This window comes from Periplaneta americana, chromosome 11 (genome assembly GCF_040183065.1).
Source record: "Periplaneta americana isolate PAMFEO1 chromosome 11, P.americana_PAMFEO1_priV1, whole genome shotgun sequence".
In the NCBI taxonomy this organism is placed as follows: Eukaryota; Metazoa; Arthropoda; class Insecta; order Blattodea; family Blattidae; genus Periplaneta; species Periplaneta americana.
In genome coordinates, this window is record NC_091127.1 from 158587728 (window position 1) to 158613119 (window position 25392).

General features: G+C 35.0%; 1 protein-coding gene across 1 annotated transcript in view; it reads right to left on the minus strand.

Moving 5' to 3' along the window:
- Positions 1–9851: 9851 nt before the first annotated feature.
- The window catches only part of PsGEF (Protostome-specific GEF), a 509082-nt gene continuing 493541 nt past the window's right edge, over positions 9852–25392 (minus strand). Inside the window, exons 28-31 of the mRNA XM_069840300.1 lie at positions 24543–24761; positions 19017–19195; positions 15448–15583; positions 9852–13073 (exon numbers count right to left, since the gene is read on the minus strand). Of these exons, the coding sequence (XP_069696401.1) occupies positions 12978–13073; positions 15448–15583; positions 19017–19195; positions 24543–24761 (630 nt within the window). The 3' untranslated portion in view covers positions 9852–12977. The remainder of the gene's footprint in view (positions 13074–15447; positions 15584–19016; positions 19196–24542; positions 24762–25392) is intronic.

Here is a 25392-nt window from a genome sequence, read left to right on the forward strand (position 1 = left end):
TTTTGTTCCAGTTTGAAATCTTTACTGAGAACATGGAATAACCCTTTCTCCTGCCTTCTGGACCTCCATCTCCTTTCCCAGTCTCTCTCTGTCTCTCTCTCTCTCTCTCTTTTTTTTTTTTTTGCTTCTCATTTGTATCTTAAAACTAAGATCGAACTAAAACCCACGAGTATGATATGTTCATATCTGCACAAGTACCTTTCAACACTACACTCATTTCGCTGTCAACTCACTCACTGCAATGGAACTACGACACATTTCACTGATTCTATCCTGATTTCACGAACACTTCAAAAACATTTCACTGTTCAGAAAGCGCTTGATGTTGAGCGACAAATAGCAAGTGTAAATAGATCTTTAGAGATGAACAACGATCGAGAAAACAACACTAACAGCGCCCGCAAAGCCGGAAATCCACACGACAATGTTGTATTACGTCGCGTCCTTGACATAAAGACTGGTTGTGAGTCTTCCGAGACTCGATATTGATTATCTCCCGGAGTCCCTAAGTCAGCAATTGTTTATACCTGACTGAACTTTTATCTACTTTGGCAACTGTTATATATGTATAGGGACATCATTTTATTTTTACTTCAATTTTTATTGTACCTGAGTTTTTGAATGTACTTCACTCCCACCCCCCTCTACTAGTAAACTTGCAACCGTTCTCCAAGTGTATACAGTCAAAGTCGCCTTATGGTCTTCGTAAACACAAACAGTACTGAGTTAATGAGTATAGTACGTTCCAGAAATATGTTCGCTTTCAATATTGAATCATATTCTCGCACAGGTACTGTCGTCCGTTTGCCTATGTCGCATCCCGGTTTCCCCCACCCACTTCTGCCCGTCCCTTTGTGGCTGGGCTGTCTTTGCTCTTTTCTGAAAACATTAATTTCTGTTAGGAATTGGACGTCTACGTAATATTATACAACTGTTTAAAATAACTTAAATAAAAAGCCCTCGTTAAGTAATTAACTGTCACATGATTTCCCTCCTTTCTACGACCCTACAACAAAACCACTTGAACGGACAATAAATAGCATGTCTGAATAATTTAATCTTTTCGGATCGGGCAGAAGTGAAGATTGAATTTACGGTACGTAAGGTACTTTTTTATAGAGTAGGTACACAATTATTTCAACATGAGTTACTAGTACGAAAGACGAAACTGGTAATTGGAATTAGATGCAATAGTTTATAGTGAGATAATATGCAAAAAAAGAACTGAAACCTGTATAGAAATGAAAGGCCATCATTTTCAAATATGTGTTTAAATATCCATATTATTATTATTTTTCAATTTAACTTCATTCTCTATATTGTACGCTAATGTGTTATAATATGCACTGCATAATGAATACGTCCACATGGACAGCTCAGTTCGAGTATAAAAACACTTATTGTATTTTGACTAAAGAAAAACCTAATGAAAATTATCAAACTCAAAATCGCGATATTTCCTAGTTTACGTAAATGGATGAACTACTTTTCATCCCTCCTATACCTAGTAAAGTGATTTGTTTGTATCTTACGCCACTGTCATCGAACTCTAGTGGAAGGGGGTATCAAACGGTGTTTCCGGTTCACAACCTTTAAGCCAAAGGTATAGGCAGGTTAATATTAGAAATGTTAGTAAAAATAAAATGATGTCTCTGTATAAACAATCAAGTAGTCTATTTGAAACATCATCTCTACCTTCCAGTGTGTAATAATCCGTTCCCCAGTCTTTATTTAATTACTAGGCCCTTATTAAAAGGCTAAGAATTTTCTTTTCATATGTTTAAGATCAAGTGCGCAATCTCAAGCAAAAATATATTAACGTTATATTTTAGGTTTCTAAGAAATGCAAATTTATTTGAGATTTTTTTTTCTATTTATATACCCATAGGTAATATCATAAATAGAACCAGAACATTTTGATAACTAAGATGCTGTTCTGTTTTGTCTTTTTGTCTCATTTAAACATTTATAATGTTATTTATTTCAATGATGTATGTTATTCAAAGTTACGAAATCTTTCCACGCCGACCAAATGCTATTTCGAGAATGATGAGAAAGACTTTAAGCGCACGAGAGTGACGAGACGAGACTCGAAAGACAAATGCAACGAACACAGCGAGCGAGAGCGGCAGTTAGATTTGTTCATCTCTAGTAAACATGTTAACGCCAGTTATTTTGATACTCATGTATGTATTACAATATTGGTTAAATTTCAAGCTCATGTAAAATTATTTCATTTCTTTTGTGATCCCATCTAGTATAACTTAACCAGTCTTTTAATGCATAAAATTCATCGTACTAGTCGCAATTTTGCTTCCATTACTGTCTATGAAAAATATACGATAAAATAACATTATAATGAATACACTTCGAAACATATAATTAATTAAAATTGCAGTATCTTTATCAGTTACACTACTTTTAAATTTCAGTATATAGCCTATACAAGGTGAAAATAATCTTGCAGATTTTCAGAGCCAATAGCTCATGTTGTATATAACAAAAAACTATAATATCATATTGGTAGAAAGTTATTTTTTTTTTTCAGAAAAAAATGTTTTCTCTCTAATGTTTAACAACCTCTTATTCGATAACTATTGCGAGTAGGATCGTGATTTTTGTTCATATCGATAGGAAATCTAATAAAGAATAATTTATCCCTCTGACGTATTTCAATAGCGTGGATAGTTTTCGTGTAAACTTAATTTTAATAACCTATAAATTCAAGCCACTGTACGATGCTAGTTGGTTGCAACACAGCGCTAGAAAACAGCTCATCTATAGTCGAGACGCTGTTATTCCCGGCGTGACTCCTCCTCTTTGCTTACGTATTAGGAAGTGAAGGCTCTATAAAGTCTAGGTACGTAGTATCATTCGCCATTTTTGTTCTTTACTTGCCAAGCTACCATACGAGGAATCTATTTGCCACACCGTTAAACATTAGCCTATCATGTCGTATCTGCTATGATAATAAATATAACGCACTGTAAAGGTCCATTCACAATGAAAATTAAACATAACCGTAACATAAACACAGAAGTTTGCGCCCAGGCTACCAAATGGGATCATTCACAATGATTCACATAAGCATTGACATAAACATTACCGTAAGACGTTAATATGAAAGTTTGCAAATTCCAAACTTTCATGCTTATGCTTACGTGATTTGCAAACAGAACACAATCGTGGAGCGCTGAAGTATACGACAGAACACGAGGAAATGGCGTCGATGTTATGTTTCCATGGTTACCAAGTATGTTTGCTGTTATGTTTATGTTCCCATCGTGAATGATGGTATGACTTCTTGATTTTACTGTAACGTTAAGTTAACGCTTACATTATGTTTAATTTTCATTGTGAATGAGCCTTAACTCAGCAAATAATTGAGCGGCAAATAACGTCTTCATGTGCCAACGAAAGAGCCAAAATGGCGGGTGATTATATTAAGTATTTATCGAGCCTTAAGAAATGAATAACGTCTTCATCAGCGAATCACAAGACGCACACGTTTAAATGTAGCCGACCTGCAACGCGATTGGCTGCCGGAACTTAGAGCGACGGGGCTATAGCAAGACTACCGAGATTGTTGATCCCTTACATCTGTATTACGAGAAGAGAGTGATAGCGGCGATGTTGTCGGACTGCTGAAACTTCCAACTTAATTTTCTAATTAACCGTGGATTTAATCACAAAACTTAACACAGGTTGTCTATTAATTTCAGAGTACCATATCGTCGCTTTTAATCTGCAAGGTTATTTCACTTCTACCCTGTATATGATAGATGTGAACAGTATGGGATGAAGATAAATGCAAACAAGATGAAGACAAGGTAATCGGAAGATCAATATAGAAGGTAAACTTGAAAATTCGAAACCACGCAGTAGAACAAGTCAACAGCTTCAAATAATTGGGGTGTACTATAAACAGTAACATGAGCTGCTGCCAGGAAGTCAAAAGGAGGATAGGAAGAAATGACAAAGGAAGCTCTTAAGAGAAAAAAAGAGCATCTTCTGTAGACCTCTGGAAAAAGAACTAAGGAAGAGACCTGTGAAGCGATTTGTGTGGAGTGTGGCATTGTATGGGGCAGAAACATGGACATTAAGACGAAGTGAAAATAAGCGACTAGAAGCATTTGAAATGTGGCTATGGAGAAGGATGGAGCGTGTGAAATGAACAGACAGAATAAGAAATGAAGCTGTGTTGGAAAGAGTGGGTGAAGAAAGAATGATTCTGAAACTGATCAGGAAGAGGAAAAGGAATTGGCTGGGTCACTGGCTGAGAATAAACTGCGTACTGAAGGAATGGTGAATGGAAAAAAAAGTTCGCGGGAGAAGAAAATATCAGACGATGGACAGCATTAAGGTATATGGATCATTTGCGGTGACTTAAATGAAGGCGAAAATAGGAAATATTTGAGAATGTTGGATTTACAGTGAAAGATTTGTCTTGGGCAGAAAACTATGAATTAATGAATAAATATGCATATAGGTCTATATGGTGTATTAACAGAACTGTTAACTTTATAGCGAATTTGCTGAATATTTGCATTCTGATGCATCGGAACTAACGACTAAAAACTCGTCAATGCTATTTATTACCTATAAATACATTAGTATAGTTCCGTCATATAACGTCATTATCAGTGTTTAGTTGACTAACGATTTCGTCTTACTTTATGGGGCATCATCAGATAATTTGTTATTTTGTGTATTAAAATGTTTATAAAATTACTGTAACACTACTGATGTAAATGTAAAAGTAAAATTTAAAATGTACACGTGATTAGTATCGTTGAGTATTAATTAAAATACACCATTATTTGTTTTGTTAAATGATTACATAATCATTACTTTTTATTTCATTATTATGTAATGATAAAACTCCAAATCATTCACAGTTTGTACCTAGGTACATGCCAGAATGTTTTAAGTGAATCGATGTAAAGTTTCTGTAAAATGCCAATATTGGACGAGGACGTTGTTATTAACTTTAAAAATGCCGTCTCAAATTATTACGCTTGAGTATAACTGGTTGTGTTTATTGATTTTAAGGCACTGTAGGCTACTTACATGTCAGTTATTCTGGTTGGGTTGTGTTGCTTTTGCTGCTATGAGACAGCTGGTCCCGATTGCGTTACATAAACGTCACAGTCAAATGACAAACTCACTAATAATGGAACTGGTGGCGAATCTTGGAACTATGTTTCAAGTAACACGGCCGACTTGATGCTCAAACGAAGGAAGTATCTAGTCGGCCGTGTACGTAATAATTTTATATAATGGATTGTAGATATAAGTAGGCCTACTTTTAAATTTTAATTTTATATTTATATTTTATATTTTAATAGTGTTCAAGTAACTTTAACACAATATAAAAAATGACCTGATGATGTCCAGTAATACGTAGAAGCGCGAGATCATTAGTCAACTAAACTTTGTAGATTATTTTTGATAAGTTATGTGATATTTTCGAAGTTCGAGTTATAACATACTGAGCATGCGCAGTATGTTATAACTGGAAGTTCGAAAATTCAACTGAGCATGCGCAGTATGTTATAACTGGAAGTTCGAAAATTCAACTGAGCATGCGCAGTATGTTATAACTGGAAGTTCGAAAATTCAGGTGGCCCAGATTTTGTTTCTGGATCTGTACCAATATAGAAATCTATACTAATAATAAATCTGTAGCCGAAATTTTTCTGGTAATTTTCGATTTTCCAAAAATAATTGGTCCTATCATATATAATTAACCGCCCTGAAACCGAAAATCGCTTTTTTGACATTTTTGTTTGTATGTCTGTCTGTCTGTCTGTCTGTCTGTCTGTCTGTCTGTCTGTTACCTTTTCACGCGATATTGGCTGAACCGATTTATATGAAAATTGGAATATAAATTAAGTTCGTTGTAACTTAGGATTTAGGCTATATGGCATTCAAAATACATTATTTAAAAGGGGGTTATAAGGGGGCTTGAATTAAATAAATCGAAATATCTCCCTTATTATTAATTTTCATGAAAAATATTACATAACAAAAGTTTCTTTAAAAATAATTTCCGATAAGTTTTATACTATGCAACATTTTGATAGGACCGATATTTAATGAGATAAATGAGTTTCAAAATTACAATAACAACGCCATCTAAGGCGGTGTAATGAAATAAAAAACAAATGACTTCGCCTACAAGGGGCCCTGGACAACTACAATCGAAAGCTATGAAACATAGCCTCCAGAGAATGTTTGTGTGTTTGTATGAAGTAATATCGGAAGCTAAATTAACCGATTTGTATAATTAATTATTAATTCACCATTGGAAAGTGTAGTTTCTCTAGATGGACATAATGCTATAATGTTATTACAGTAACTTCTGAGTGAATCGAGGACAAGTAAGATTAAAATAGCTTCTTATGCACAGAAAACTTGATAGGCTATTCTGTACATTCGTTTCCTGTATTTCCTAAAATAATTTTTTTGACCAAATGAGTGGTCTCTGGATCAAAATGATCGCATTTCAATTTTTAATACAATTTAAATTAAGTAACATAATAAACGATTTATCCTCCTATCAAACACGAATGTTCCCTGGATCAAACGTCCTATTTTAATTATGTAATTACTTTATATTTATTTCTAACGGGTGCAGCGGAGCGCACGGGTATGGCTAGTAGATAATAAAATTATAATTATAACTTATCTGAAAAACAAACATTAAAATTTAGATCTTGAACCTTAGTCAACATCCAGGTTCCAGCAGTATCGTGCAGCATTGTACAAAACTGAAATTATCTTCATTTAAGATATGGTGATACTTTTTCGAAATTCGTATAGTACGGAGATAATAGCAATTTTAATATCCTCTAACGTTCTTTATACGTCATAATGCATCTTAACTGTTTTATACACCTCAACGTATATAAAAACATAATGAATACAGAGGTTTAGTTTTGTAGTGCATAACTTACTTGAGATTTTTTTTGGAGTTATCCAGATAGATCTTTCTACAGTTCTCTAAATTTGGTGAAACATTGAAGTACAAATTTTCGATCATCACAAAATATCGAACATTACATTTCTTAAATATTTTCTTTACTATTGGCGAATACGTGACTTTTCGTCATTCATACATATGAAGCCAGTTGTGTAGATCAATTTACCGATAGACTCGTTGCCCAGGGTGCGCCACAGGAGGCTGGTCTACACTACACCCGCAATAAGATGAGATGATGACGGAGATTTGTTGGAATGCCACAGGGACCGAGGCTCCCGGAGAAATCTCCTGTGTTACCTCGACCACGGGCTTGCCCGACACAAGTTTTAAATCAGGGGTACACCGGAATCGAACCCAGATCTACAGGATTGTAAATCCAGCACTCTATCCACTACACCACCGTGGCAGCTTGATTTCTTAGATATTGTTCTTTGTATTTTGACATAGAAGTTCACAACCGTTTCAATTAGAAAAAAAGTCTACGAAACACTTTTTTGTGTATGTGGCGAATTTACTACAGACTAATATTAACCTCGTAAGAAACTTGGAACATAAGAAAATCAAGCTGAAATGTTACGTTCTCGAGTAGAAGAGTGTTACGCGATGATTAAATCACAAGCTACAGACAATGTCATCAGTAGGCTTCGTATTTCATCTACCTATAAACTGGAACGAGGTTGCCTGATTCGAAGTATATGTGACGTCACAGCGCAGGTACAGGTACGTTCGTATACAAAATAGTTACGCATCCTCAGCCCTCTTCCTCTAGAAAGTCAAAACCGAGTCGTAGTCATAGTGAGTAGTCTTATCGATCACTGCTCTTACTAGTCGTATTATTTAAATAATTACATCTTTGTGTTATTATCATATTATTAAATGATGTACCGAAGTACATACATTTCCGTACAGGAATTCTGCGTTACAATATGATGAAGGACGGATAGAACTAAGGAGATTCGATCCGGCATCGGAACTGGAATCCGGTGTGGCTTAGTGGATAAAGCGTCAGCACGTAGAGCTGAAAACCCCTGGTTCGAGTTCCGACACCGGAGAGAATTTTTCTCTGTTATATCCATCCTTTATTACATCTCTGTGGCTGATTGAAGTTTAATTGTAGAGATAAAATGCCTTATGTAAGACTCTGAAGCGTGTAATATTGCAGGGCATAGTTAAGGATATTTGAATTAATATTTTCACTGTCAATATAGACAACATTACATATAAATTGAGTAAAATAAACGTAAAAGTGACAAAAACAGTGTACTGAAAGACACTGCAATACCAAAAGGGACAGAAAGTGTGATGAACGTAATCTAAAAGAACCAGTACCATCAAAATCTAAAAATAATGAAGATATTAACTCGACGTTTAGCATGCATTTGTGTAGCCTACCATGATGTTCAGTGCCGACATCCCAATTAATAAATTAAGTAATCTACATTTTAGGGAATTTCTAGAAAAGTATATAGAAAATTAGTAGGTTTTCAGTGATGAGCGACATATGCAATATCCTAATGAAACACGAAAAAATATCAGACAATAGGAATATCTTGTGCTACATCATGCACCAATAACGTCATGTGTTTTTGAAAGAATTTCTTGCAAGTTCCGTAACTTACGAATGCACGTTATTATTCACTGCAAAGATCACGACGAAAATGAACATCACGGCTCAAGCATGTGTTTACTAGTACAGCTTCAGAATGTCGGGAGTTGACTGTACTCCACGAACACGCAGCGACGACCTGTTTGTTTATATCTTTATCCGTTGCATTACCTGTGTTCGGCGTACTATATAGGGGAGACTGTTGTACCTTTAGCATAGTGTACCTTTGAACATTTTTTGTTTTTTATTTTGTGCTGCTACCTAGGGGACTCAAACTGAAGTAGATTGTAGGAGAAAGCCCCTAGATAGCTCTGGTCATAGTTTCAGTTTGATTTACTGCAAAATGTGAGTTCCGTGGACAAAATAAGTTTTTTTAGTACCAAAAGTAAACATTTCGTTCATTGATACATGTTTTCTAACAGAAAACCAGATTGTATTTGTTAATATCCTTCAAGTACGGTGTGTTCCCTATCATCTGGTGAGTAATAACATATTTTAATTTCCATGATTTATTTGAATCTCTAATTTTGGGAGCCATATTTGTTTAAAAGTGCACCCTCTTGTACCTTTGAACACAGAACATCTTGTACCATGGAACATGTTCCAAAGTACACGATACTGTCGGTTTTTGTTTTTATTTTAATTTAAGATCATGTCACGAAGTAAGTCTGGAGTTAAGAGGCCCGCAATTGATCCAGATGCCTTCAAGAAAGCTGTTGAAGCAGTTATTGCTCCTCCAGGGAATAAAATCTCAATCAGAGAAGCCTGCTCTGGTTTATGATTGCAAATACATTTTAAATATGATTGTCAGTTTTTACAGCTATATCCCCACCCACATTCCATGTGTTCCAACTTAAGAGAGGGTATGTTCCAAGGTACATGAACCTGTTGTACCTTTGAACACATTACATATCCCTTCATTTTATTTTTTCCATCCTTAATAGATCTGTAAAACAGGAAAATACATACAAGAAGTTGTAAAGGAATCTTCAATAATTATTTCAAGCATTTTATATTTTAGAAATTTCATTGTCTAAAATTAAAAAGAAAAGAAAATGTGAAAAGTGTTTAAAGGTACAACAGTCTCCCCTACTCAATGTGTCTTTAACTTCAGTCTTTAGGTAGTTGGAATACGAAGTCATCAGAATTTGTCGTCTTTATTTTTATGGAAATTGTAGCAAACTTTTTTTTTTGCAATGATGTTCAGTGTAGGTACATAGGCCTACATATGTACGTATGCATGTGTGTGCTTGCATGTATGCATGTACGAAATGAAGACAACTTGCAACAAACTTTCACAGCTTGTTTTATTATACCTATGTTTATGTACATAAATTATTATAACAAGAACAGACATTTTCCATGTCATGTAGAGCACTAACAATGTGGTATTTGGAGTGCTGTGTGTGTGTGTGTGTGATGAACAATGTGTTGCACACCATATTTAAGTTTTGGCACTGGGTTGTAAAAATAATAACTGCAAACTCATATTCTTATATAAAATTGTGTGGAGAGATGGTTATGGCAGACATAAATACGTGTCGTGTTGTAAATTAAAATTTAAAAATTAAAAGTTGGCGTCAACAGGAGCGGATTAATACAAACAGTGGATGTCTGGCTGGTTGTAATATGCAGTATTATCAATTCATTTTCTCAGATTTAAAACAGTCCCTTCAATCGAAGAGAAAATTGATTGGTGCATTACTAACTATTCCACTCTCAAAAACAAATTATTAATCAAATAACAATAATAATTGCTTATCATACAGCATTAAAACAGTTTTATGAAGCTAAAGTGTTTCACAAATGCGTTAAGAAAATTTAAAGCTTTACTAGGAAATCGTAAATTGTGATTGAATTTTGAGCAATAACCCTAAGTAATGGAAAGGCCAACCATTAACTACAACCTCTACATCCACAGTTTTAAAATAAAAAATAATAAATACAGGCAAAATATCATTATTTAGATTACTGTAACTATCAGACCTTGAAAATAACCGTCATTGAAATCTGCAAGATTTTGCTACATTCACCCCCAGTAGAGAGAGAGAGAGAAAAACTCATCCGGCCTTAATTAAGGATGACCACGAGGATCCGGAAATGAATAGCAAACAAATATAATCAATTAAATATGAATATTGTTATAAAAATAAAATGCAATAATTAAGCACCATTGATTATCAATTGGAAAATAAAATCTTAGAAGATGACTAAATTATACTGATAAAAAAAGATTTTATTTAAAATTAGCATATCCTTAATTAAGGCCTTCTGAGTGGTATAAATGAAATTGTATAATCTGCAGGGAATCTTTGAGAATTAGCGAGATGATTTTTTTAATTTCAAAAGATGATATTGATAATTGTTTTAAAAAATTATATGTAAATTTTGGTAATGAACTCCGAGCACCAAAAAACAAACCTGTCACTGACCAATTGAAGAGAGGGATGTTATACTTGGCACTAAGGTAGGGAATACAAGGTTCATAAATGACCCTCTTTTCCTGATCAACCTGATGAGCTTGGTTTAGATCTCTCTCCATGCGTATAGTTGGATCTATGATCTTCTTCGGAACAAGGGTTGGGAAGTTCATGAAGAGGTCCACTGTATTTCTGAAGACGACTCTCACAGAAGAGCGGATATAATAGCAATAAACAGGCAACAACAAAAGGCTATTATCATAGATCCAACTATGCGCATGGAGAGAGATCTAAACCAAGCTCATCAGGTTGATTAGGAAAAGAGGGCCATTTATAAACCTTGTATTCCCTACCTTAGTGCCAAGTATAACATCCCTCTCTTCAATTGGTCAGTGACAGGTTTATTTTTTGGTGCTCGGAGTTCTTTACCAAAATTTACATATCATTTTTTTAAAACAATTATCAATATCATCTTTTGAAATTCAAAAAATCATCTCGCAAATTCTTAAAGATTCCCTGCAGATTATACAGTTTCATTTATACCACTCAGAAGGCCTTAATTAAGGATATGCTAATTTTAAATAAAATCTTTTATTTATAAGTATAATTTTATAGTCATCTTCTAAGATTTTATTTTATAATTGATAATCAATGGTGGTTAATTATTGCATTTTATTTTTATAACAACATTAATATTTAATTGATTATATTTGTTTTCTATTCATTTCCGGATACTAGTGGTCATGCTTAATTAAGGCCGGACGAGTTATTTCTCTCTCTCTTTCTCCCTCTCTCCCTCTCTCTCTCCCCCTCTCTGTCTCTCTCAATGTTTAAATATTACATTCTAAGATGTTCTAATTCCTAAACTCAGGTATATGAATGTAGAAATTCTTGCAGTTTCAACTTATTTTAGAAGTTCCCTCGCGTAACTGTCACAAAGATGAAGTGACACAATTAAAAACAAAATTCTCCAAACATGTTCTATAATTCAGTTATTATTTCGGAATTGCAAACCAGAAGTATGATTTTAAATACACTTTGCTGGATTGCTTCTTTTTAGTCTTCAGCTTCAAATAGGCACAACGTGAAGAAACTGTGGTGTAGGCTACTTTCAATACATGTTAAATTCTCTGAAATGTTACATCCGCACCTGTGAGCAGGAACTATATTAAGAAAGCAGCACATGAGATAACACTGTTTAAATCAACAGTCAAAGAAGTTTTGTACCGAAATGCGATGACAGTGAGGAGGATAAATAATAAGACACGTAGATTTATCCATTTTTTCAAGATAAAATGTAACGTTGAAAACTTACCACCCTTCATTGCACCATCTCTATTCTTGTTCACTCAAAAGCACTTTGTAAGTATGCAATCGTTTTGGCACTCTCTGGATTCAATTTCTTTGAAATATATTCCTACCGTGGTTTTGTACTGCACCTAGTGAATTAATTCTAGGGATAAGGTCACAACACTTACTGCAGCTTTGGCAGGGAACTTATTTAAACAGCCTATCCGCCGCGATCATCATCGCCTGCTATACATTATATAATATATCTAACTTTTATAAAAGATCCGTTTTCATGTCAAGAGGTTTCTAGCCTAACTTCAACCTAATCTGCAGTAACTGATGTAACTTGTAGCCAAACCTAGGCCTATTTCTCTTCTGATTCTCTCTCCGTTGTTAACAAAGAACAGATATTCGTAGCTCGATGATTAACAACACTTCCTTTACATCGTCCGTTACTTCATGTTAAGAAAATCTAAAATTTTAAACAAGTTGGTGACACAGTAATAACTCGTGGTCTGATTCATTCTTATGTTTCAACAGTTTAACGTAATATTTTTATTTCTTATGACGTCTATCGGGAAGTGATCACGTTGAAATTGTTTTCCTTTCAAATAAGTTGTATTGAACTATTGCATCAAATATTGAGCAATAACAATTGCGTCCGTAGAAATGCAGTTCAAGCTGCCACTTGGGTTGAAGATGATATAACTGCATTAGATCCGCTTCTTCTTCTTTTCAATTGTTTCCAGAATCTCCTCTCCAATTGTTTACCCTGCAAAATTGGGAAATATGTCATCAATTAACATGTACACAACCTCATTGTAGGCAGGGACTTGGTTTAGCACATAATTAACTCGGACGCCGGAAGATCGTCGGCAGAACGACAACGTAGGTGACATCATATGAAACGCAACCTTCTTGCAAGACGAGGGGTGGTAGAAGGAAGTAGACTGGGGCGAGAAGAGGACTGAACCTCGCCCGTATAGTCTGGAAATAATTAACCGAAATATAGGGGCTATGATGTCTTCGCATCCTTCTGAAGGATTTGAAGTTACTCATCAGCCTATCCCGATGTTTTAATTCAGGCCTGCACAAGGTTTGCGCTCTCCGAGCCGGCTCACAGCTCGTGAGCGGAATGCAGATATTAGCTGCGCTCTGTATAAGGGTGGACTGGAACAAGGGGTGATCTCGTACAAAATATACACAAAAGGAAATACAGTACTATTACGAGTGTTTATGAAATGAATTCCCGTTCAGTCTTTGCAAAACTATCTTGGACTATTATTAATTAATAAAGAAATATTTATTTTACAGAAATAATAGAAATTCTGTAGCTACGTATATGCACAATATCATTTTGTTATATTTTTATTTATCAGTACATCAAAACGAAGTTTTATGCTGTTGGCAGCTGAAAGGAACAGTAGCCTACTGATCGTAATGAAAAATCAGTTACAGATGTTCGATGTCTGCCTTTATTAAAGTTGATTATAGAAAACAGTTGCTCACAAATATAAATGTTGAGCCAAACATAGCAATCATTTTCACACCAGCGTATGTAGTCGTGGATATTATTGCTGATGTTTAGTCTTGTAAAATCAACCAGGCTAGTAGTATTATTCAAACGATCTTTAGCCCTTAGGTCACATTGAAGATCAATAAGTTCGAGCTGTAAATCGTTAAATGTTAAATGTTTTGTTCCGTCTTTTAGATTCCTCCATACTGTACTGTAGCAGTAGGTAAGCAACGTGAAACAGTTACTGAGAATAGGCCTACACACTGCACTCCACTAGATAACTGAGTGGTCGTTTCCCTCTCCTCTACCTATAGCAAGTCTATATCATTATGACGTATCTTCCTCTCCGTTTCGGCGAGCGGTAAACACAGCTCTTCCCCTCCGAAGGAGCGCGCGCGCTCGTTGAGCGCTGTTTGTGCAGGTGTGTTTTAATTAGTGAAGTGAAATATGGTTCTCTATCGTAAGTTGAAATTTGTAAATTGCTGAAATAAATTTTGACCCCTCAATCGGGAACGCGCTTTACATTTAACGTGTTCCATTTTGAAAAAATTACTTACATTGTTTGCGCATTACATGTTTCCACTGTTTTATTGTTTCGTGTTTTTTAATGTTATAGTATAGATGTCTCCACCTGTATTGTTTTAGTGGAAGCAAGGCCATTTTGTTATAGCCTATAGTTCTCCTATCATGTGCTACAACGGCCATATTGTACTATTTATTCATAATCATTAATTACTCAACATCTCAAGCACCACGTCATCAGTGGATCTCTATGTATCAACAAGAAGCTCCAAGACGGCTACTCGTTAAACACAAATGACAAATGAAGGTAGCCTTGTGCTAATTTTAATTATTAGAGTTTGAGTGCGCACGCACACGCACACACATAATGTATGTCGAGCCGAAAATTGAAATAAACCTAGCACAAATGACCTGAGGAGTGGATATTTTGAAATGTAATGAATTTTCGGGAAATTTTTTAATCTGATATGAGGAATTTTCCCTTATTTAGGCTTCTTTGTGAAGTTTCACAATTTCATATAAAAAATGATATTCGGCAACGCTTTTGTCTTAATCAATATTAATATTACGGCAAAGTACACGTAACAACGGAGTTTTGTATAATGCCTCTTAATGGTGGTAATATGAAACCCTTTAAGTAGTTCAGAACATAACAAACATATTACATTTTATTCCTGTGCATAACAAAAAAATTTCTCTTCCCATTCTTCTACAAATATTTGTTTTGCTGCACTCTTTACGTTTAATGGTTTGGAAACAGATATGCTGATCGCCAGCTGATCTCCCTCTGGAACTGCCCCTGCAAAAGTATGACGTTAGCTGCCGCTTGCCGCATGAAATGCCGATCGCTGCTATAGGACCATCGTCATTGAATTTCCATACCGTATGAATGCTTATACTGTGATGATAATACTCTCATGACGAAACCTCTAAGTAATTCTCGACACATTGCTACAAAATCCAAAATCTCCACCGTAACAGTTGAAAGGCAACTATATTTTAGAGCAAAGAATGTGACTCATAGTCATAAGCTCCTAACTTAACTTAATAATGTATTGCGTTCTCAAAAAAACTATATTAAATGCAGAGTAGCTCAGAGTAGCCTTACATTTTGTCGGCGCGGAGTAAGTTGTCGGGGCAAAGTAGTGGGGATGTCGTCCACCGCCTCCCTGTTGAACAATCGGAACAAAGGCTTGCCGCCTGATGCATCTTCAGCGCTCCTCCGGCCACTCAGGAAACCAAGCCTGCGAACAGCAATGGCCAATTATTCTATATCGAATCAATTAAAAATAACTATACATTTTGTGCATTCCGAAACAGTGTGTTTCTCCATGTTATATAGTAAGTTACATTCCTGTCTACATTACATCTACATGACCATATTTTTACATTAGGATCTATATTTTACATTCCATCTCAGTTACTCACTCTATAGCTACACATACGCTGACACACATAGATCTGTATATTCATAGGAAACATGTATAGGAGGAAAGAAGAGGTCCCGACAATTAGCAGGTACGGTACCAACAAATTAGTACCTGCGACAATTCGTCTTAAAATAAAATTAGTCCCATGACTATCAGTCACATTTTATAGATTTCGTCCCGGAAAATTAGACCCGGTGAAATATATATAATTTTGTAAAATGTTAATTTAATGCACTTCTATTGTTAAGAAACAGTTACTTATTTTTTTTAAATGTTAAAATAATATTTCTGTTGCTAAGAGACTCTTAGTCATTGTTGTAAAATGTTAAAATAATGCATTTCTTGTGTTAAGAGGCTCTTGCTCATTGTTGTAAAATGATAAAATAATGCACTTCTGTTGCTAAGAAACTCTTGCTCATTGTTGTAAAATGTTAAATTATGCACTTCTGTTGTTAAGAGACAGTTGTTCATTTTGTAAAATATTAAAATAATGCACTTCTGTTGCTAAGATACTCTTGCCCATTGTAAAATGTTAAAATAATGCACTTCTGTTGCTAAGAAACTCTTGCTCATTGTTGTAAAATGTTAAATTATGCACTTCTGTTGTTAAGAGACAGTTGTTCATTTTTGTAAAATATTAAAATAATGCACTTCTGTTGCTAAGATACTCTTGCCCATTGTAAAATGTTAAAATAATGCACTTCTGTTGCTAAGAAACTCTTGCTCATTGTTGTAAAATGTTAAATTATGCACTTCTGTTGTTAAGAGACAGTTGTTCATTTTTGTAAAATATTAAAATAATGCACTTCTGTTGCTAAGATACTCTTGCCCACTGTAATATGTTAAAATAATGCACTTCTGTTGCTAAGAAACTCTTGCACATTGTTGTAAAATGTTAAATAATGCACTTCTGTTGTTAAGAGACAGTTGTTCATTTTTGTAAAATGTTAAAATAATGCACTTCTGTTGCTAAGAAACTCTTGGTTTAAGAGACAGTTGCTCTTTTTTGCAACAACATAACACTATCTCTTCTGTTTCTCATTACGAGAAAGTAAAAATTAATTAAGATTTTTATAAACGCAAAAGATCAAATTTAACGTTTCCGAAAGTCATAGACATAGGCGTGAATCCCGCCTAAAGCCTCGTTACCAATAACCTCTTTATCTTAGTTGAAGATTTAATACTAACTATCCCCAAGTCATGTGTGTCTTACGGTGTATTCTACAGGGACATCATTTTATTTTTACTAACATTTTTAATATTAACCTGTCTATACCTTTAGGGAACCGGAAACACCGCTTGCTCCCCCCTCCAAGACTGGAGTTCGATGATACTGGCGTAAAACACAAATCACTCTACTAGGTATAGGAAGGAAGAAAAGTAGTTCATCTATTTACGTAAACTAGGAAATATCGCGATTTTGAGTTTGATAATTTTCATTAGGTTTTTCTTTAATCAAAGTACAGTACTGTATTAAGAATAAGTGTTTTTACTCACGAAGTGAGTTATCCATGGGAACGTATTCATTATGCACTGTATACTGTCTACAGCACATTAGCGTACAATATAGAGAAAGAAGTTAAATTGAAAAATAATCATAATATGAATATTTAAACACAATTTTGAAAATGGTGGCCGTTCATTTCGATACAGGCTTCAGTTCTTTTGTGCATATTATTTCACTATAGACTGTTGCATCTAATTCCTATTGCCAGTTTCGTCCTTCGTACTAGTAACTCATGTTGAAATAATTCTGTACCTACTCTACGTACTGTGAATTCAATCTTCACTTCTGCCCGACCCGAAAATATAAAATTACTCAGACATGCTATCTACTGTCCGTCCAAGTGGTTATGCCGCAGGATCGTAGAAAGGGAGGAAATCACGTGACAGTTAATTACTTAACGAGGCCCTTTTATTTAAGTTAAATTAAACAGCTGTATAATATTACGTAAACGTCCAATTCCTAAGAGAAATTAATGTTGTCAGAAAAGAGCTAAGACAGCCCAGCTGTAACAGAGGGGCGAGCAGAAGCAGGTGGGGGAAATCGGGATGCGACGTAGGCAAACGGACAGTACCTGTGCGAAAATATGATTCAATATTGAAAGCTTTTTCGTCACTGGAAAACGCGAACATATTTCTGGAACGTACTATACTCAGTAACTCAGTACTTCTTACTATCTGCGGTCTTGGTTCTGTGTGGAGTTGGAACTTCCTTAGTAGAAGGGGTGGGAGTGAAGTACATTCAAAAACTCAGGTACAATAAAAATTGAAGTAAAAATAAAATGATGTCCCTGTAGCACTAGGTAAAGAAACCGATGTGGACTTGGTGAAGGTTCACTGGAGCTACAGAGCCGAAAAAAAGCGCAGAAGAGAAAAGACTACAAAGAAAACTACGAATTCTCATAAATCTACAATCTTATCAGCGTTCACGAGAAAAACTATTGGCCTATTGTTTGATCGCTTTCTTAGTTGGTCAGTTCGTTGGTTTATTTGTTAGGTAGATGATCGTGTTTGTTATCGGTTTGTATTTTTTTTGCTCCTTTTGTCTGTTGGTCTTGTAGGTTGGTTCTTTCGTTTGTTGGTTGGCGTTTTATTCGATTCCCGACCGGGAACGCACCAAACTAGAAATACGTATGCATGGCTCGTGCGTGCGTCTTGACTGCGTATCAATTACAACTCGTCTGACAAGAGAGTTCTATCGTCAGAGGTTATAATCTCATTACTTCCATTGATTTGTTTTATTTATTTATTTGAAAAGTCACTGATTTTTATTTTCTGTGTTACTGTTCTCCAACCAGGAGATCAACCGTGAAAGGAATGTGCTTACTATTGCGTCATCTATTGGAACGAAGTAGATAGATAATATTACCGTTATAACGCCAGTTTAAATACCATGCGCTCACCTGCATATGTTATTTCCTGTATGGAGAGATTAAAAGACCAGGAGATTAACAGTGATCTAATTTTGTAACTAGGGTAGTATCAATATGTCTGTATCAATGTTATGGTTTGTGCTGTGACAGCTAGCCAATAGAGATAAGAGTACCCACGTGTGTGACCTTACGACATCTTATGACATCAACATTCATTCACAGCATCATACCCCTTCCCTTCATTCCCTGGAGACTTTCTCGTGGTTGGAGCACAGTACATCCCCATTAAATTTCACTTACGTTGTTACAAAATTCTCTTGTACAACAAGCTGTCATGATAAGCCTACAGGTATGGTTTATTTCATACTTACAACCTGCTGCTCTTCACCCGGTGAGGCTCCTCGCGCCCTCTGCGCAATCGCAATCGGTTGAAGAAACCGGGACCCTGTTGCGGCTGCTGCTGGATGCTGGCTGGAGTAGAGGATGCTACTGGCGGCGGGGGCGGCGGAGCACGACGGTAATTGTCAGCAACAACGCCAGACTCGCTGCCCTGCCAGCAGAACCCACAACCGAACACACATCACCGGTCCCGCAAGAGTTCTCTCCCAATTGTCCATTTTGCACTACAGGGAACGAGAGGGATGGTCGATCTGCGGTCTTCAATTACTGAACTTGATGGGAATCCGATCGTAGGCCTACTTGTTTGTCAACACTTAACGTGACGTGTTCTTGGCATATTAAGGTATTTTACTTTCAAAGCTAGACTTCACATCAATTACGATTGCTAAACAACTGAAGAAAATTATCATGGTAACAAAATTTTAATGTTGTGGTATCGAACATTTGTAGAAACAGGTTCTGTATTAAAAAAAAAACAAAAAGAACATGCAGGAGGTCGCAGGCGAAACCCAGTACGAGAAGCAGCTATCTCTTGGCTTGGTCCCCAAACTCCCCAGATCTCACCCCTCCTGACTTCTTCGTGTAGGGTTTTGTTAAAGACATTGTCTATCCATATAAAATCAGAGACTAAAATTTACTCAAGTTTTTCAACAAATCGCCCCTCTTATGTTACAATGGACGTGGGTTGAATTTCAGCATCGTTATGAGTTGTGTAGGGGTACAATGAGGGTCATGTTGAGCTCTGAGGAATCTCCCATCTTTCAGTGTTGTATGCACAAACTTTCAACAAATAAAGTTCAGTAGCAAGTGTTTTACGGTGTTTTTATTTTATCCATACCCAAACGGATCACCCTGTAGTTTAATTTTTCTCCACAAGGGAAGTGAAGGAATATGAAGTTAAAGGAAGGAAAGGTGTTATAAGCTGCTGAGGCGAGTTAATGATAAGAAGAGAAGAGATAAGAAACGAAGAAGAGAGAAAGGAAAGGAGAGGGAAAGGAAAGGAGAGGGAAAGGAAATTAATGAAGAGGAGACATGAGATAAGACGAGAGAAGAAAAGAAGGGGAAATTGTAGAAAAGAAGTAAAGAAGAGGATGTGACAAAATGGAAGACGAGGAAAGAAGAACAGAGGGTAAACAAGACGTAAAGGAGAGGATAGGAAAGAAAAGGAATTAAGCAGAGAAAAGGATAAAACAGGAAGTAAAGAAAATAATAGGAGAGAAAAGGAAGTGAGCAGAGAAAAGAATAAAAAGGAAGTAAAGAAAAGAATAGGAGAGAAATGAAATTAAGCAGAGAAAAGGATAAAAAGGAAGTAGGCCTAAAGAAAAGAATAGGAGAGATAAGAAATTGAGCAGAGAAAAAGATAAAACAGGAAGTAAAGAAAATAATAGGAGAGAAAAGGAATTGAGCAGAGAAAAGGATAAAACAGGAAGTAAAGAAAATAATAGGAGAGAAAAGGAATTGAGCAGAGAAAAGGATAAAAAGGAAGTAGGCCTAAAGAAAAGAATAGGAGAGAAAAGGAATTGAGCAGAGAAAAAGATAAAAAGGAAGTAAAGAAAAGAATAGGAGAGAAAAGGAATTGAGCAGAGAAAAGGATACAACAGGAAGTAAAGAAAAGAATAGGAGAGAAATGAAATTAAGCAGAGAAAAGGATAAAAAGGAAGTAGGCCTAAAGAAAAGAATAGGAGAGAAAAGGAATTGAGCAGAGAAAAAGATAAAACAGGAAGTAAAGAAAATAATAGGAGAGAAAAGGAATTGAGCAGAGAAAAGGATAAAAAGGAAGTAGGCCTAAAGAAAAGAATAGGAGAGAAAAGGAATTGAGCAGAGAAAAAGATAAAACAGGAAGTAAAGAAAATAATAGGAGAGAAAAGGAATTGAGCAGAGAAAAGGATAAAAAGGAAGTAGGCCTAAAGAAAAGAATAGGAGAGAAAAGGAATTGAGCAGAGAAAAAGATAAAACAGGAAGTAAAGAAAATAATAGGAGAGAAAAGGAATTGAGCAGAGAAAAGGATAAAAAGGAAGTAAAGAAAAGAATAGGAGAGAAAAGGAATTGAGCAGAGAAAAGGATAAAACAGGAAGTGAAAAGAGAATACTAAAGAATAAAAGAGGAATGAGAGAAAAGGAGAGAAAAGAGATAAAAGAGAGAATAGGGGAGAAAAGAAAGTTGAGGGGAGAAAAGGAAAGGAGATGAAAGAATAAAAATATAACCAAACAAGATAATGAGAAGAAAAGAATAGGAAAGATGCGGTATGGCAAGGAAAATAAAAGAGAGGAAAGGAAAGCAAAGAAGAGGAAAGAAAAGGTGGGAAATATAAGGAGGCAAAAGGAAAGGAGAGAGAAGGATAAAGAGGAAAGTAGAGAAAGGAAAGGAGAGAAAATCAAAGGAAAACAAAAGAATAAAAGGAGAAGGATAGGGAAAGAAAGGTGAGAAAAGATAAGGAAAGATGAGAAAATAAGAGAAAAGTTAAGGGAAAAACAAGAAAGGGCAGGGAAAGAATACAAAAAAAAAGAAGAAGAAGGAAAGGAGGGAAAAATCAGAGTGGGGACAGTGATTTACTGTCGTCCATAACACTGTCTCTCCTTCACACTGAATAGACTATTAGTAAAACAAGCCGTCATTACATAAACATGCACTGTTAGTGTTTCAGCTCTTTGGCTCTTTTTGTCGTTACTCTTGTGAGAATTCTGAACCATAACTAATGTGTTACCTGCCAGACTTGATCTTTTAAAATCTACTTCTTGTTATTCACTACTTGTAAAATTTGAGCAGGTCACAATTTCTTAACCTACGCTCATGTTTTTATTTTCATTCCCTTAACAGTTCTTCTTCAGGCAATCAGCATAATATAATAATAATAGTTTTATTTTCCCTGGCATAGTTAAGGCCATCAGGCCTTCTCTTCCACTCAACCAGGATCAAATCACATACAGAAAAAATACATACCGGTATAAAAATATGAACTTAAAAATAATAATAAACATAATTAAATAAAAAAGAGAGATTGAATACATATACACAATCAGTATTAACTTTGAAATAACAATAATAAAAAAATATATATGTAATAAAAAAAGAGACTGAATACATAATCACAAACAGAAAAATACATTCTAGTATACAAGTATTAAGTTAAAAGAAAAAAAAAAGAATTAATACATCTATATATATATAATTTGAACTGGTAATGGAAATTACGGGAAAACGGCTGAACGGATTTTAATGAGTGACCCCTCATTTTCATGCCTGGCATCCAAAGTTTTTCGGAAAAGTAGTAGTTTTCAGTGAAATGTAATTTTCCTACATAATTTTCCTATTTTCCAAAATCCATCTGTTGTCAGTTTTGAGAATCACGGCTGACTTGATTGAATTTCAGAACAAAACACAAACGGCAATAAACAATAGGCTATTACACGAAGGCCATGACCTGCAGAATTGCCGACATATTTAGAACTCAATTCAATTTGTTATTAAAAACTGATTCTGCAGTGTATAATTTTCTGAGTAGAGCTGTGTATTGGATATTCAAATCTAGGAAACTTGAGGTGGTTTGATGACATTATTACCATTAGGAATTAAATATTATTATAGTTAATGTCATGGTGTATCTATTCTTCATTAATTGTACATAATATTGATGCTATATTGATGACATGAAAGTGAAACGTTTTGAGGTTATGTAAGTAAATGTAGAGAATATCTTAATTTAGATCTTCATTTCTATAATTTACTGAGTGACTGCTATATATAACTACAAAACTTAAGTAAGATAATAATATTGTTATTAAAAATCAAATATTTTTATACTTATTAACCCAGTAGGGTTGGATCTTTTTCATATACTTAACGGCGGTGTAGTGTAGATATTGATATGTGTCATTGTCTTCAGTATTGGCTCCACAGAGCGCAAAATTACAGTTCCTAAGGAAAGATCAAAAGGTTTTACGTACTGATAAAATAAGAGGCCTAGAAAATTTTGTAGTCTCCAGATGATTTCAACAAGATCTCTTAGTAGGATAAAATGATTTTACGCTCTACATTTAAAGTTCTACATGCAGCAGCTATACGAAAATGCTATTGTTCGAAAGCTTAGCAAACCTGACATTTTTTTTAACTTTTGCCTACAATCCACAATGACCTGAAATAGCTACTGCTATCGTCCTGACATTGATACTTGCGTTTTCGCGTTGAAACTCAAAAACTGAAGTTGGATAGGTTCAAGAGAAAGTATTTGGCCTAAAAAAATTCATTCAGAGGGAGTATGTTTCATTATTATGGAAGCAAATAACTATCAAAAAGACAAGTATTCTTCATTGAAAATAAATCTGAAAAATTTTTATTTGAACATCTAACGAACTTAGTTTGCAGCAGCATTTGCTGCACAAGCCACTAGTATGAATATAATCTCACAACTAAAGGAATAGTACAATTAGTATGATCAGCACAGCACGTGTTACATTGAGACAATGACAATTACCTAGATATAAGTGTTCATGGAAAAATAAAGTAATGACTGTGTAAAATAATAATAATAGTAATAATAATAATCAATAAAAATTATATCTAAAAACTAGTTCTGTGCGTTTAAAATATTTCTAAACAAGCTAATTTTAAACAACTGAGGACTAAGACTATCCCTGATTTCCAGCGGCAGCGAATTCCATGAGCGGGCCATGGCTATTGAGAAAGAACTTGAGTACAGAGATGTCTGATGACGTGTATTGATAGCAACAGATTGTGCTGTGAACGTGTATTACGATTATGATGTGAAGCTAGGAGAGTAAACCGAGAGGCAAGGTAGTTGGGTGTGGACTCATGTAATATCGGGGTAGTGATGCTAGCAATGGGACGTGGGTTCTAATCCCACTTGAGCCGATTACGTGAATGATTTTTTTCTCGGAGGTTTTTCCACTGTAAGACAAATTTCGGTCAATCTCATGGCGAACTCCCGAATTGATCTCGTCATACATGCACGCACACATACATACACACGTATGCGCTAATCTGTAGCAGTTACGACAACCAGGTTGGAAATCTGCATAGCACAAATTAAATACTCGTAAGTGACATTAGGAAATTTTATTTCATTCTGACATCATGAGGAGGCAGTTTGCAATGTGATGTATGTTGGGTACCCTATATTTCTCCGCGTTTACGCCATAGCACGTCCTACATAACAGACAATGCAGTCTCTTGGTAGTAACCAGAAACAGTAATACTATTCTTATTGTGAACATGTTATTGACTGTGTGATATGCGGCATGTAATTGTAAATAGAACTAATATGGCACTAGGTTTATATAGGTAGTAAATTAATTTTATTTGCTTTGTGATGATATACGTTATTATATTTAAACTTTGGTGAGTGTAAACCCATTCTTGGCTGCAAGAATTAAATTTGTTTTGTGATTACTGATGCATTAGAAAGCCTATATTTTGCGTTTGATTTTTATCCAGGCTGGCGGTTTGGTCTGAGAGGGACTGCGTTGGTTGGAATGGCTTACCTGTTCGGGAGAAGGGGTTTCCTTTTCTATGATCGGCGCAGGCGTGGACGTGGGGCTGTCGGTGTCCTCTTCCTCGGGAAGTGGCTCCAAGCGTCTCCTAGGGGGAAATCCTCTCGCGCTGCTGGACAAAGGCGGCGTAGCTAGCAGCTCGTCCATCATGAGCTCCGTGTCATCGTCCCCCACGCCGGCCGACGACGTCGAGTCTGCTGGCGAATCTTGCTGGTGGGATAATAATAATAATAATAATAATAATAATAATAATAATAATAATAACAACAACAATAATAACGATACTAATGATAATAATAAGAATGATACTGATGATAATAATTTTATTTATTTATTTATTTATTTATTTATTTATTTATTTATTTATTTATTTATTTATTTATTTATTTATTTATTAATATTTGTGTGCTGAACAACAGCCAGAAGTCAATTATAGTTCAGCACAATACACAAACAGAAGATACAAATGTGCAAAACAAAAATAAATAATATCTTAAATAACAAAAACATACATAAATAAAATTGAGTACAAACAGTAATAACAATAATAATAATAATAACGATACTAATGATAATAATAACAACGATACTAATGACAATAATAATAATAATAATAATAATAATAATAACGATACTAATGATAATAATAACAATGATACTAATGATAATAATAATAATAATAACAATAATAACGATACTAATGATAATAATAACAATAATACTAATGATGATAACAATAATAATAATAATAATAACAATAATAATAATAATAATAATAATAATAATAATAACGATACTAATGATAATAATAACAATGATACTAATGATAATAATAATAATA